General features: G+C 36.1%; 4 protein-coding genes across 4 annotated transcripts; 2 read left to right on the forward strand and 2 right to left on the reverse strand.

Annotated features, from left to right (window-relative positions):
* Positions 1-375: 375 nt before the first annotated feature.
* On the forward strand, positions 376-1,498 carry LOC130724277 (60S ribosomal protein L44). Its single transcript, XM_057575472.1, has 4 exons — positions 376-533; positions 776-955; positions 1,051-1,125; positions 1,219-1,498. Exons 1-4 carry the CDS (start codon positions 531-533, stop codon positions 1,276-1,278), a joined length of 318 nt encoding a protein of 105 aa, XP_057431455.1. The 5' UTR covers positions 376-530; the 3' UTR covers positions 1,279-1,498.
* Positions 1,499-2,231: 733 nt separating this feature from the next.
* On the reverse strand, positions 2,232-5,372 carry LOC130724276 (putative clathrin assembly protein At1g03050). The gene is made up of 3 exons (XM_057575471.1): positions 5,122-5,372; positions 3,923-4,692; positions 2,232-3,561 (listed from the first exon to the last, which is right to left on the reverse strand). The coding sequence occupies exons 2-3, from the start codon at positions 4,587-4,589 to the stop codon at positions 2,429-2,431; spliced, it is 1,800 nt and encodes a 599-aa protein (XP_057431454.1). The 5' UTR covers positions 4,590-4,692; positions 5,122-5,372; the 3' UTR covers positions 2,232-2,428.
* A 796-nt stretch (positions 5,373-6,168) lies between these two features.
* Positions 6,169-9,934, forward strand: LOC130723165 (probable methylenetetrahydrofolate reductase (NADH)). The gene is made up of 7 exons (XM_057574120.1): positions 6,169-6,325; positions 6,950-7,369; positions 8,019-8,079; positions 8,193-8,275; positions 8,482-8,655; positions 9,236-9,409; positions 9,596-9,934. Exons 2-7 carry the CDS (start codon positions 6,962-6,964, stop codon positions 9,716-9,718), a joined length of 1,023 nt encoding a protein of 340 aa, XP_057430103.1. The 5' UTR covers positions 6,169-6,325; positions 6,950-6,961; the 3' UTR covers positions 9,719-9,934.
* Positions 9,935-10,796: 862 nt separating this feature from the next.
* On the reverse strand, positions 10,797-13,617 carry LOC130722335 (peroxidase 43). Its single transcript, XM_057573032.1, has 4 exons — positions 13,321-13,617; positions 13,040-13,222; positions 12,560-12,722; positions 10,797-11,395 (listed from the first exon to the last, which is right to left on the reverse strand). The coding sequence occupies exons 1-4, from the start codon at positions 13,516-13,518 to the stop codon at positions 10,971-10,973; spliced, it is 969 nt and encodes a 322-aa protein (XP_057429015.1). The 5' UTR covers positions 13,519-13,617; the 3' UTR covers positions 10,797-10,970.
* Positions 13,618-14,138: the final 521 nt, after the last annotated feature.

The raw sequence follows: 14,138 nt of genomic DNA on the forward strand, positions 1-14,138 counted from the left end.
AGATAAGGCCTAAGTGCATGGCTTTTTAAGATAAGAAACTTTGCAATCGAAATTTATAAGATTTTTTTAATATTAAACTGCTCTCACAATAAACTTCTAACGAAATATTTTTAATTGTAAAATAGACAAAACTTAACATGCATGACTTTTTTTTTTGTTGCATAGGAAAATAAAATATGCATGACTTTAAGGAAAAGAAATAATTAGGTTCCTTTTAGTTTTAAGGTGATCAATAGTGATGGAAACTTGTTTACAATGACACTTTTTCTTTTTAATTAATGAAGTTCATTTTCAAAACATAAAAAACCAAAAGAAAGAAAGAAAATTGGTGAGAAATACAAATACTAGTATGTAATTGTCTGGGCCACATTATTGGGTCTAATATTATTTTTCTTACAAAGAACAAAGCCCATCCATTCAACCCTAATTCCCATAGCCATTAAATCACTCGCATTGCCCTTTCACAGTCTCATTTTCGCGCGGCGCACATCAAACACTAGCTCCACCGATTCCGATCCGCGGCCGCCACCATGGTAAGCTTCTCCGCCGTTTCCTCTCTTCCGATTTCACTGCTATTATCTTCTTCAACCTCAAAACCCTATGAATTTTTGTCATCTATGTGCTGCATAACCCTAGCTAGGTTAACTAGTTTTGAAATCGAGAAATCTCTCTCTATTCCATGTTGAATTGTGTTTATTTAGTTGAATTTCTAGGTGATTTTGTAGGATGATATAGCTAAACTCAGTGTTGTAATTTCTGTTTTTGTTATTGGTAGGTGAACGTTCCAAAGACGAAGAAGACCTACTGCAAGAGCAAGGAGTGCAAGAAGCACACTCTTCACAAGGTTACCCAGTACAAGAAGGGTAAGGACAGCATTGCTGCTCAGGGGAAGCGTCGTTATGATCGGAAGCAATCTGGTTATGGTGGTCAGACCAAGCCTGTCTTCCACAAGAAGGTCAACTTCTTACCCTTTTATGTAAACTATGGAGTCCTTACATTTTCATAGCAATTGTTTGATTTTGTTGTTTTTTTTCAATTTTGATTGAATAGGCTAAAACCACCAAGAAAATTGTGCTGAGGCTGCAATGCCAGGGTTGCAAGCATGTTTCCCAGCATGCTATCAAGGTTAGTATATGGAAGACACATTGTATTTTATGTGGTTTGATGTAGTTGTTTGGCTTTGTAGCTAACTGTTAGGTTCCCTGTTATGTTGTGCAGAGGTGCAAGCACTTTGAAATTGGTGGTGACAAGAAGGGCAAGGGAACATCTCTGTTTTAGGTGGACAATTAGGGTTTGCAGTTGTTTATGTATTCGAAGTATCTGGATGTTTTGTTTCTCTGGATTTTTGGTAGCTATATTTTGAATTTTACAATACCCCTTGTGTTTCAGAAGTGAAAACTATTGCTAGTAGTCATTGTCAATTATTCCTTGTTATGTGAATGATTGCAACAATCTTTTATCTTTAGAACCTTTATATTCTAATGTCTGAGTTATTTCATTTCTTGAGGTGCTTTGCATTACTGTTTCTGCTACACTGTTGCGTTTTTGGATCCCTTTTTAACTAGTTCTGCACACTGCATTTGCTACTGCAGCCTAGAAAAATTCATTTGCAATACATATGGGAAGTTGTAGTTGTGTTAGCTGAGGGTTCTACTTAGATTCCACTGTCATTGTGTTTTTTTCACATTTCTCTCTACCCCATTGCTTCATGATTAGTGATCTTCAAATCGGTCAAAAGAACTGCTTAGAAACATAGGCAATATGTTCAAAACATCTATGTATAGGCAAACCGCATTGTTTTTCGCACTATTATCTGATTTTGATACGTGTAAGATAAATTAAGCTCTCTGAATAATTCTCTTTCTATTGATTAATTTGACCTTTTAGCTTTGAATGAAGTAAAGACTTGACTTCTGTCAATTTTAACAGCAGTTTTAACCTTGTGTAAAAGATGACGACTTTAGCTCAATTTGTTTAACCTATGTATTTTACAAGGTTAAATCACCTCGAAGTTACTTAAGAAGTTCAAATTTTTAATTAAATTAGAAACATAAAAATCATAATTATTTAGAATTATGTAAAAAAGAGAGTAATTGTTCCAACAAAATTAGTTTAAAAACTTGTTTTAACGTGTTCTTTCCTCCAAATTAACCCATATGGATGGGTAATGATTATGGCAAATTTTGCTAATGCATGGTACTCTACTACTTGCTTTCAGAGGTTAGGCGCAGTTACAAAACAATACAAATGGGCTTCTGTTTTGTTTGTGATCATGACATTTTTAATCCCAAATGTATGGCGTCACCTGTATTCCTAACAAAAGATTGAAAACAAGTGTTCCTAAAGAGGCTGGATAAAATTTACTGCCCCTCAGAACGAGGAAAACCAGTAGGGGATTGGATCCCAACTAAAGAAAAACTTGTCCTACTCAACGATAATAATTGCCATAGTTCTGTGGATGCCCTCCAGTGTAAGAATTATTACCAGGTTGTTGTTGCTGTGAGTATTGTTGCGATCCTTGCATGCGATCCTTTGAGTATTGCTGCCACATGAGCTGTTCTTCAACTAACAACCTCTGTTTCTTCTCCATCTCTGACATCTGCACATAAGGTGGAGGTGCAACAGCCAATGAAGCTGCAAATGGATCCACATAGTTCCCTGATGAACTTGTTGAGTCACTTCCTGATGTTGGTGGTGCTGGCAATGCTAGCATTGCAGGCCTTCCAGCTGAACCAAGCGCCACACTGCTTGCACTTCCACTCACCCCATACCCCGCTGCTCCTTGCATGGCTGAACTCACTTCTGCTTGTTTATACATTCCATCCAACAACAATGTATCAAACCCACCCCCTAATGCAGGTTTCTGGTTTGTTAAGTTGCTTGCTGATTGCACCAGTGCTGTTTCCCAATCTGCACTTTCATCAAAAGCATGCCATGGAAGTGCTTTTGTTTCACCTGTTGATGGTGCTGCTCCATCAAACAAAGCCAAGGCTAGTTTATCTCCGTGTTCCTCACTTGTCACGTTATCGTCTCCTAAATTCAACAAGTCACCTTCTGTCTGCACCACTTTTTCCTCTTTTACCTCTTCTTCCACCGGCTCTTCCTCCACTTCTTCTTCTGGCTCTTCCTCTGGTGCTGGCAGTGCCTTGATTGCGTTCATATCCTCTTCCGGTTCAGGTTCCGGTTCCGTAGCTTCTTCCTCTTCTTTATTCTCCTCCTCTTGTTCACCGGCTTTCTTGTTTTGTGCTAATATGGACTTGTCTTTGATGAACTCTTCCATCACCTCTAGCTTCTTTGGCGTGACCTTTTCAATCTCTGGATACTCAGAAGAGCGCGCGATTCCAATACCCTTGGACCATCCATAGAAGAGGTCTAGTTCGTCGTACTGCTTCCCAACACGGCAAAAGATGTCATACACCTTAACACAGTCTGAGACCTCCATGTCAGGGAAACGGTCAATTAAGGTACTCAATATTTCTGATATTTCATAATATGTTAGAAAACTCTCCTTCACAACCGGGTAAAGAGCCACTATCACAATCCGATGGTTCTTTGCTCCCCCTGTTGCATTGAAATATATAACATCGATGAAATTGCTTTTTATGCATATAATGTATGCTAAAGAATGTGTAGAAGCATCTTTAACTTAAGAATGTGAACTGAAATGCATATGAACTTCAGTGTATATGATGAGATAAACATGTTTAATCAAGATGATATAGAAGATATGGTGCAATTTCAGTGAAGAAGATATTTTGTAGCATGTTTGGAAATTCATGTACAATTGCTTTTATAGCCAAAATCAATTTTGATGAGAACTTATGGGAGTAGCTTCTAGAAGCTAGAATTGATTCTGAGGAAAAATAAGATAATCCAAACATGTTATTTATAAGGCAAATTTTCTGGTATAATGATTACAAACCTGTAGGACGGCAAGCTAGAAAGCGCTCAAGCAGCAACTGCAAATGCTGCATTTTGGAAAATATTTGCTCTAACTTCATGTCACGCACTGGAGTGGATCTTATAACGATTTCTTTCTCCTTGTTTTCTCTTTCTTTTTCTCTATCTCTTTCCTCATCATCTTCATCATAAGCAACCACGCCACGTTTTCCACGCCGGCTTTGCATCTTGTACTCGAGCCTTTCGTCTAGATACAAAGAATACGTGCGCACAAATGCAGAGAAGTCCCATGCACCAGTTTTAGAGTTGTCACGAAAATCAGACATGTTGAGGAGGCGAGTCCCGCGTCGAGTTGAGAAGAATATCTCCTGCTCATATGCAGGATCACCCTCTGCCAACAGCCTTTGAATCAACACAAGAGTTTTCAAAGCCACTGTCCAGCTTTTTGTCTTGCTCAGACGCCTTGAGAGGGTATTAACACATGAGCTGATGAATGCTCTTGAGTAACTTGTTAAGCTGAGAATCTCCCTTATGTACTTTTCTTCAGCTGGGTATTCGTCGTGCCTCGTGGCCTTCACAATGGCCACATCAAGGTCAGCAAGTGAGGTGCTGCTTCCCACCTTGGCTAGGCCTATGCTTGTTTGATCTTTCACTGCCCCAAGGGCTCTTCTGATTGAACTTGGAGGCATGGTTGATGTTTCCTAATTTTCTCAAGATGCTAAATGTTTTGATTTTGCAGCTATGAACTTGGATGAATGTTACCTGATAAAGTATGTTCAAAATTGCTGCACCCTGCCAATTCATTTAATTAGTTTGTTAAGTGTCATGACTTTACCGTAGAACATTCTTAACTGTTCAAATTTGAAAACTTTACAATCTTTGATAAATTTGTCACATGAATTTCATGTTTCCTTATCAAAATGGATTTTCTCCAGCCAAATTCTCTGCAATTTCTCTCCTGCAAAATCCTGACCTGACCATTGCTTTTCATTTTCAAAGACTATGATTGCTAGATGATTTTTTTTTTCAATGTAGCTCAGCAACTGGTTTATTTTATGAGCTAGAGAGGCAGGAGAGAATCCAAGTCCATTTTGTTAAATATTCTAGGTAGAGGAAGAATATATCAATGCCTTAGATGTAGAAGATACATTATAAACTAAATTACTAAGAAAAAAAATCTGAATAGAAAAAGGGTATATAAGGGATGATGGAAGATCCTACCTGCTTGAAGAGCAACAGAGGGCAGTAATTAAGATTGTGGCCTAATGCTAGATGTTTATGGATCTCTCAGCATATATAGAAAATGAGAGACCCTGCAGCTGTTAAAGAAACAGAAGACTTTTTTATGTGCTCCTTTTATACAAGATGAAGGGAGAAGAAGAAAGAAGAATAAGGAATGAAAAAGGTAAAGTTGTGTCCTGTGCTTTCTCCTTTTCCCTTTCTTCCGTTCCTCTCTTGGATAACCAATACAACCTCAGCTCAAATTGGCATATCATTTCCCGTTTTTGTAGCATGAAAACATGGGAACCGATGAAGATGTAAGGATAAATGCATTGCTCATTAGAAATCATTTGACATTCTTGGCTTTGCTATATTTGGTAGGATAACTAAAAATGCTTGTATTCTCTCATTCATCACCCTTTGACCTTTTCAAGTTCCAATTATGGGTGAATGTTAATTTTCAACTTTTTTTCCTCAATATTGACTATCATTCTATCAAGTGGCAGAATAGTTACTTGTTTAGCATGAAGAAGCCTATGTGGTTCCAATCTTAGGGGTTTTTTTTTTTAATATTATTACAAAAAAATTTACTACTTACCAAAAAAAGTATTTTAAAAATAAATTATCAATATGGGCTACTCTTGGTGGTTTGCAGAGATGGGTCCCGTTTGGAAGAACTTATTTGAGCTTATCTGATAGCATAAGCTCTTATGTCAGTGTTTGGGAGAGCTTATGCAAACAACTTATGACCTATCATAAGCTGTTTTCAACTTATTTTCATAAGCTATTCAGAATAGCTTATAAAAAAGAGCTTATACTTATATATAATTTATTTTCGATTTATTTCAATAAAAAATTAAAATAACTTATGAATAAGCGCTTATGATCATAAGCACTTAATTAAGTTGGGTTTCCAAACGGGACCTTGATCTTTTGCATCATGTATGACGTAACTAGCCTCTCTTAGATTCACATAAATAATTAGAATATTAGAATTAGATAGTACTAGTATTTAATTTAAGTTTGAAATAAATTGAAAATCGAAAATGTGGTTGGTGACTTGGTGGTTGGTACTCAACGAAATAGTATAACATCCCTCCCTCACCAGTCACCACTTCACCACTTTCTATCAACCGAGCTCTCTTCTCTCTCGCTTTCGTCCACCCACCCATACCCTCTCTCTCTCTCTCTCGCTTCCATTAAGGTAAATTTCCTCTCCGATCTCTCTCTCTCTCTCTCTCTCTCTCTCTCTCTCTCGTAGCGTAGCTTCTTCCTTCTGTTTTCAATTATCAACTTCTCCATTACTTATCTAGTTTCAATTTTCTATCTCTCATTTACAGATTTCATTTCCGCTCACCACGTTTCTAGATCTAGATATAATTTACTCATATTCAAATCTGCTATAGGATGGATTTACTTTGATTTGTAAGAACATGACATTGCTCAAATTTTCAGAGTCTATATTTGATTTTAGCATATTCCTGTGTTATCTGACTCATCTAGATATTAAGTTTTACTCGATGTCAGATATAGATTAGTTTTCAACCTCATTGCTAGATCTGAAAATTATAGGAATAGGTAGATGGAATTAGAAAGAACGAAAAACAGTGACCTGCTGCATTGTATGGAATGTAAATCTGTGGTAAGTTTAAACCTCATATAGATCATACAACTTTTCAAAATTTCGGCGTAATTCTCGCTGGATCCGATAATTCGATTTAAATGTTTTGGCTGAGATCTGCATACAAATCTGTGATTTGTTATATGCTGGTAGTTAATTGTTGGATGATCTAGCTGATCTACTGTATTGGTTGGTGGCTGGACACAGGATTAAAACAAAATGAAGGTTATAGAGAAAATACACGAAGCTGCAGCGTCTGATCCGAATAAAGTGGTCTTCTCATTTGAGTTCTTCCCCCCCAAGACTGAAGATGGAGTAGTTAATCTACTTGAGAGGATGGACCGTATGGTGGCTCACAGTCCTTCATTTTGTGATATTACTTGGGGTGCTGGAGGATCAACCGCGGATGTAACATTAGATATTGCCAAAAAGATGCAGAATACCGTAGGTGTGGAAACCATGATGCACCTCACCTGCACCAACATGCCTGTTGAGAAGATTGACGATGCTCTCGAGACCATCAAGTCCAATGGCCTCCAGAATGTGCTTGCTCTTCGAGGTGATCCCCCACATGGTCAGGACAAATTCGTCCAGGTCGAAGGTGGCTTTGCCTGTGCACGGGACCTGGTATACCATCTCTTCTTCTCTTGCAATTTTTATCATATTTTTATATAAATAAATAAGTTGTCTAAGGAATCAGATTCTTGCCAGACAATTCTACTTTTACCAGCGGTAGCTGGTATAGTTATATGATATCAGGTCTTAACTCATGCTCTAGTTTACTTCACCTCTGAATGGGTATAATTCTTGGACTCCATTTATTTTGTGGAGAATAGAGTGAGTTTGGATAAAAAAAAATGTTCAAGCGATTTTCGTAGATTTTTTTGTGAAAACCTTTATTAGGAAACCCTTTTCAATTGTAATCTGTCATTCTTATTACTTTTCAATGTCTGACTTATTGTACAAGTGGCTTGTCCTAGAAAGGAAATGCTATTTTTCTCCTACTGAGAAGATGTTTTTACTACATTGGGGAATATTATCAAATGGTAACTGTCCTTGCTTTGAAAAATAATAAAAATCTTGAAAATGCAAAGAATAGTATACCTTGTTTTAAACCAATAATTCAGATATGTTGCCAAACATTCCAAAAAGTATGGAACATTATATTGCATTCTTGCCGGTGATAGTGTCATAAAATTTGACACTAGCTGTTGAAGTTGTTATGTCACTCGTCTGGTCTTGGGTCTTGACTTTGTGAATGCTGATGTTTTTGCAGGTGAAACATATCAGAGCCAAACATGGTGACTACTTTGGCATTACAATCGCTGGTTATCCAGGTTCATGCTTCTGTTATTATTGTTTTCAACTTTGTTATCATTTTCTATCATTTACTTTTCTGCTCCTCTTTGCACAATCATTTGCCCTTATAATCTATTGTCTTTCTCTTCAGAGGCACATCCGGATGCTATAGGAAGTAATGGGTTGGCTACACCAGAAGATTATCAAAATGATCTTACTTACCTGAAGAGCAAGGTCTTGTAAATCAGAATCCACCCTTATTTTGCCTGATCGTCAGTTCTAGAATACAATTTTAGGCAATTCTTTTAATCTGTTACTAGCCTGCTTAAACAAGTAGAACGAGAAAAAGATTCATATGAAATATTGCATTTATGGAATTTGCTGTTCATCTTTCTGTCTTGTATTTTGCTTCCTTTTCTAAATATACGTTCTTTCTGTAGGTTGATGCCGGAGCAGATCTTATTATCACTCAGTTATTTTATGATACAGATATATTCCTCAAATTTGCGAATGACTGTCGCCAAATTGGAATAACTTGTCCTATTGTGCCAGGCATTATGCCCATTAATAATTACAAGGGATTTATCCGCATGACTGGTTTTTGTAAAACAAAGGTAAGAAAAACTTGTATAGAACTTCTTCTTCTTGTATTAAATATTCTCAAATGTAAGAAAAACTTGTATTGATATCCCTGTCTGCATGTAAACTGGAAGAAAAATCAATTATTTATGCCTTTTGAAAGTTGAACAATGAACATTAATATTGATCAAACTTTAGAAAAATGCATTAAAACTCCTGTCATGTACAATTTTACTTGCAGTTAGATAGATGTATGCAAAAGCCTACTATGCATAAATGTCGGTTATGTGTGCTCGATGTACTTATAATTATCAAAAAAAAAAAAAATCAATTGTTTCATGTTTATGTAGAGTTTGATTGCTGGAAATAAGTTCTCTGACACGAGTCATCTGTTGAAATGTATGAATAGGCATGAATAGTTCCCCCTAGACTCTAGAGGCTCATTTCAATGTTTTTTACTCGCTGCTTTGCATTTCATCATGTGCAGAAGATTTGAAACTTACAGTTTGCACACTCCATACATCTGTTATATGTTTACTTCTTTACCAATCTGTTTTGTTAGTCAAGTATAATGGATTCTGATATAATGTTTCATTTTTTAATGATATAATGTAGATACCTGCTGAGATTATGGCTGCTTTAGAGCCTATCAAGGACAATGAAGAAGCTGTTAAGGCATATGGAATTCACTTGGGAACTGAAATGTGCAAAAAGATTTTAGCTCATGGATTCAAGACATTGCATCTTTATACACTAAATTTGGAGAAATCAGCATTGGCAATACTAAAGGTTGTCTCCTATTTCATGCAATGAATAAACTCTAGACTAGTTAGTTATAGTTGGTTGTACCCTAAAAACTTATGTTGTTGGGTGTGAAAGCACATGAATAGTTTTATATCTCGCGTATTTTTAATCTTATTTTGGTGACTTTACGTTTTCGAATGTTGATAGTTGATACAATGTTAATGCTTGCAGAACCTTGGCTTAATTGAAGAGACCAGCATACCTCGGACACGCCCTGCAAATGCTATTCAGGCTAAAGAAGATGGTGAGAACCAAGAGAGGCCAACGGAAGACATGGTGGTTCAAATGGCCTAAATTAGTTAAGTTATGATGAGTCAACATAGTCCAATTGAAGATAAGGACGATTCAAATGGAATAAATTAGTTTAGCTGTTATTTTACTTGGATAAGCTCTTATTTTATTTTGATAAGTTGTTATTGTATTCTATTTGGTTTGGTTTTATATAAGTGTGCTTTTGTAAACAGATTTGATTTATCTTATAATTGAATTGAATTGAAATATTGAAATTAATTTCCCCTCGTTAGTACGACACGCCACCATTTGGTTTCTCGGATGAACCCCCCTTTATCTTGTCAAGAGCTTCCTTACTCTTGTAGCGATTCTCGCTTTGCTTATCAAATCTCCTTGAATGTGACACCTTCTCCATCTTTATTCTCCTTCCACATTTTTGTTTGGTTTATTTATTTGAATTATGCTTAAAGCGCAATCATATTATATTTTATGAGTGAGATTTAACACAAGATCACACCTTAAAGCAACAAGGTTCGAGGTTGTCATGAGAAGGTGTGCTTCCAATCTTTTGGTATATTAACTTTACATTTGCTATGACTTGTTCCAAAATGTAAGTGGGTATTTGATTGTTTGAAGAATATCTTACTTCTTTTATCAACTATCATAGGGCAAATCGTCCAAAAAGGTCCATCTCAAGGACCATATTATAGTTTTAACTTTTGATATTGGTATGTGTTATAATGATGTAACCATTGCCTACTCCAATGGTTAGGCATTTTAGCCCTTAATTGCTGTCTGTCTCATAACTTGCCTTGCCTTTAGTTACCTTAATATCAAACACTGAAACTGGACCAGATTACAACTTTCATCGAATCAAATTGAATTATCTCTCACGATTGGACCAATGGTTAGGCATTTTAGCCCTTAATAGCTGTCTGTCTGATTACTTGCCTTGCCTTTGGTTACCTTAATGTTTGTTTACAGAGTTATATTGCAACATAACACAACCGTTCATAAGCATAGTAAGATGAAATTAATATAAGAAAGCATAGAAGAAACATCATTTACAGAGTTATTGATGCACTTAATTACTATGCTGCTCTCTAAAGGAAGTAGAGAAGAATCAACATCTGGACAAAAGTGGGAATAAGTCATACTGGCATTTAACTAACAGTGCCACAAATAACAACTTTTTTGTCGTAATGTTGTACCAGAAAACATCACAATATGTGAATATTAATAATTACATAGCTACTGATACCATACATTAATATAAATAATCTTGGTAAACAATTGATGTATTCCATCGATCACTTCAATTGAATGCTGAACACACGCGCCTAACATCTCCAAGGAAACCAGTCTTGACTCCAATTTGGCCCATCTTCACAATTGCCTCAACAAAATCAGCTTCAAAAGAAGGTCCTAAAATTGGATTGAGGGGACCAAAGTAGGACTCAATGATAGCCTTAGTGAATATGTCATCATTGAGCCTGGCATCAGATTCTAGCACAGCAAAACCTTGCCTTATGTTGTTCAAGATGTTCTTGTCAAATCTCTGCTCACTCCCTTCATCAATGGCTAGGCGGGTATTAACATTTCCATGCTGTGGGCACTTTGCCTTCAGCTGTGGGAGAAAGTTTGGGTTAATAGCAGGGTCTGATCCCCCACTTGGTGGGAAAAAGTCGTACAGTCTTTTGGTCATGAAGAAACAGGCTGTGGTTCCAATTGTATGTGCAGCTGAAATTTTATTAGAGAAATTAATTAAACCATAATATTTCTATCATAAGAAATTAACAACACTAGCTGCAAATGCAGTAAAACACTTAACTGACACACTCACCCTTCACATTATTGCTATTTTAGACTTTTAGTTGTACAATATTATTCTAGAACATGTAAATTGATAGTCTTCACATATCTTTCAATTACCCAATCAATTATTTACCCTTGTCTTTACTCAATCTGTCTTTTATAATGGTTTATAAAATGTTTGGTTATAGTTTTTCTTAACAAAGCACACATTTCAAACATAATCTTTTGTGAAAGAACAACATCTATTACTTTGACCAAATTTAGGTTTGAGTAGCTCCTAAGGGAGACACAAAACAAAACAGAGTCTTGTGTTATTTGTCACTGATGTATGAGTCAAGTTGTCTCTTTTAGCAGAAATCGAGTAAATGGGTTATCCTCCTCAAGTAATCAGATAAAGACAATGTGAAAAACAGACAGATAATTATCAATATGGATTACAACGGTGATGCTGCCTGCATGTGCACCATCTGTAAACAAGTATTGCCATCTGCCATGAAATTTGCATCAGCTTTTATACCAAAACTTGGGCTGGCAATGTCCACTGAATTAGGTGAAACCAACAAGAGCTAGAGTACGTATTAATATTGGTCAAGGACAGACTATTGTTACAACTACAAGTACAATTTTTTTATAACAAACACAATCCTAATGGAACATATGGCATTGTTCACTGTGTTAAGAATACTAGACACCAAGATCCTTTTTGTCTTATTTTATTTTATCAGGTCAGTATCAAGCTCATTAAACAAAGAGTGGTAGATGTTGTGTCTATGTTACTTGAATCCGGAAAAATTGTCAAAATCAAATAATGTGACTTGTTGAAATACTACTATGATTTAATAACAGATTCAATTAATTCTCAAGACTTCACTGTTAATTATTTAAAGCATGAGTGTGACTGTTAAGAATGTTGATTTATAATTATACCATGTTTATGGTAATTTGGCCAATGTCTTGTAATTTACTTTTCTTGGGCGAAGATCATGTTACTTTACCTCTTCAACAACCGTTATCTCACCTACTCTGCATGATTGATGCATGTGTTTGTTTGTTTGTGTGTGTGAGAGAGAGGGAAAGAGAAAGTGGTACCACTAAGAAGCACAAGATCTTTATCTATGAGGCCCTTGTTCAGAAATTTGGTCTTGAGTTGCTGAATTGAATCACGAACATCTGGCATATCATCTGCAAGTGAAATATTGGAAACCAAACCATCTCTCCTCCCAGTTGGAACTTGGTATTCTGGCCCATTTGCCTGCATACACATTTTCAGTCATAAACATTGTGTAACAACTTACAAGCACACACAAATCTCAAGTTAGCAACTTCACTCACAAATATTCAATTCTCTGGGATAGAGTTCATGTTTGATTTCACGATTTGCTCGAAATCAAAAACATGTTTGAAAACTCTTCTACAATAGATTCTAAATCGAGATGGAAAAAAGGTAATCCAAACATGCTATTATAAGGTAAGAATTGTAACTTCTACCCATAATTGATTCTAGAGCATTTCAACATGTTCAGAGAGTAAAAAAAAGAAAGAGCATCAACTAATGAAGTTAGTTAGGACCATGACTATGGAGTCTCTAGCTGCCAATGCCACTATGTCTGCACAAGAAACTACACCAGGACAAGATGCTTCCAATTGTGCCTTGGCTCTTTCTATCACTTCAAACCCTCTAACCCCTTGATGTCCAAATGCTAGCTTCTCTGATTGATCACCATTCTCTATCAGAATTGAACCATCACATCCCTGAATGAAATGATCCAATAATACATGTCACAAATGAGAACAAAAATTGATGAACAAAAAGACACAAACACAAGATATATTATATAGAAAACACAGACCTCAACAAAACAGTCATGAAAATGAAGCCTGAGCAAGACAGCAGCCATGTTGGGATCAGAGGCAACAGCACCTCTAACAACGGCTTGGACAATGGACTCTGCATGAGGACATGTGTTGGAGTAGAAACCCACTTGAAGCTGACCATCAGAACTCACAATTAAGAATGAGAATAGGAGAACCAAAACAAAAAGCACCATCACTGCAAATGCAATGGTATAACAGAACACAACACACCAATATATATAACAAATATGTATATATTTCTACACAAGTTACAATGACTTTACTTTAATAAGTGGACAAAAATGCTACTACATATACTGAGGAAGAAAATGTGTACCAAAGTGGTGCTTAAATAATAAATAGGCATAGCAACAATTCAGATTGCAGACGGCAACTTGGCAATTCAGACACCTTCAAGTGCAAGTTTGCAACGTGTCAAGTACAAGTTATCACCTTTGTTTCTTTTTAAATTTGTTCTTGTTGTTATGTCAATCCTGCATCGCTTTCATTACTCTATTTATCAAGGTCTGCAATCTGCATTAGTCAGCCGCACACACTTCAACTTCTGCATACCAATAGTAATTTTTTGTTTTTTTTTCCCTTCTAGTTCATTCGGGGATAAGCACGGTTATTCTTATTTTAAGAAGGCATACAAATTTTCTTTGATGTTTTCCATGCACATTTACAAGGATCTGATCTGTAACACAATGGAGTATTTTGTTTGTTGATACCAAAAGAGAAAAATAATAACTGAGGTAACTTTATTTTGTTACTTCACAACAATATCAATCAATAATTGTTACAAATGTTGCAA

The sequence above is a fragment of the Lotus japonicus genome, chromosome 6 (assembly GCF_012489685.1).
Source record: "Lotus japonicus ecotype B-129 chromosome 6, LjGifu_v1.2".
Taxonomy (NCBI): Eukaryota; Viridiplantae; Streptophyta; class Magnoliopsida; order Fabales; family Fabaceae; genus Lotus; species Lotus japonicus.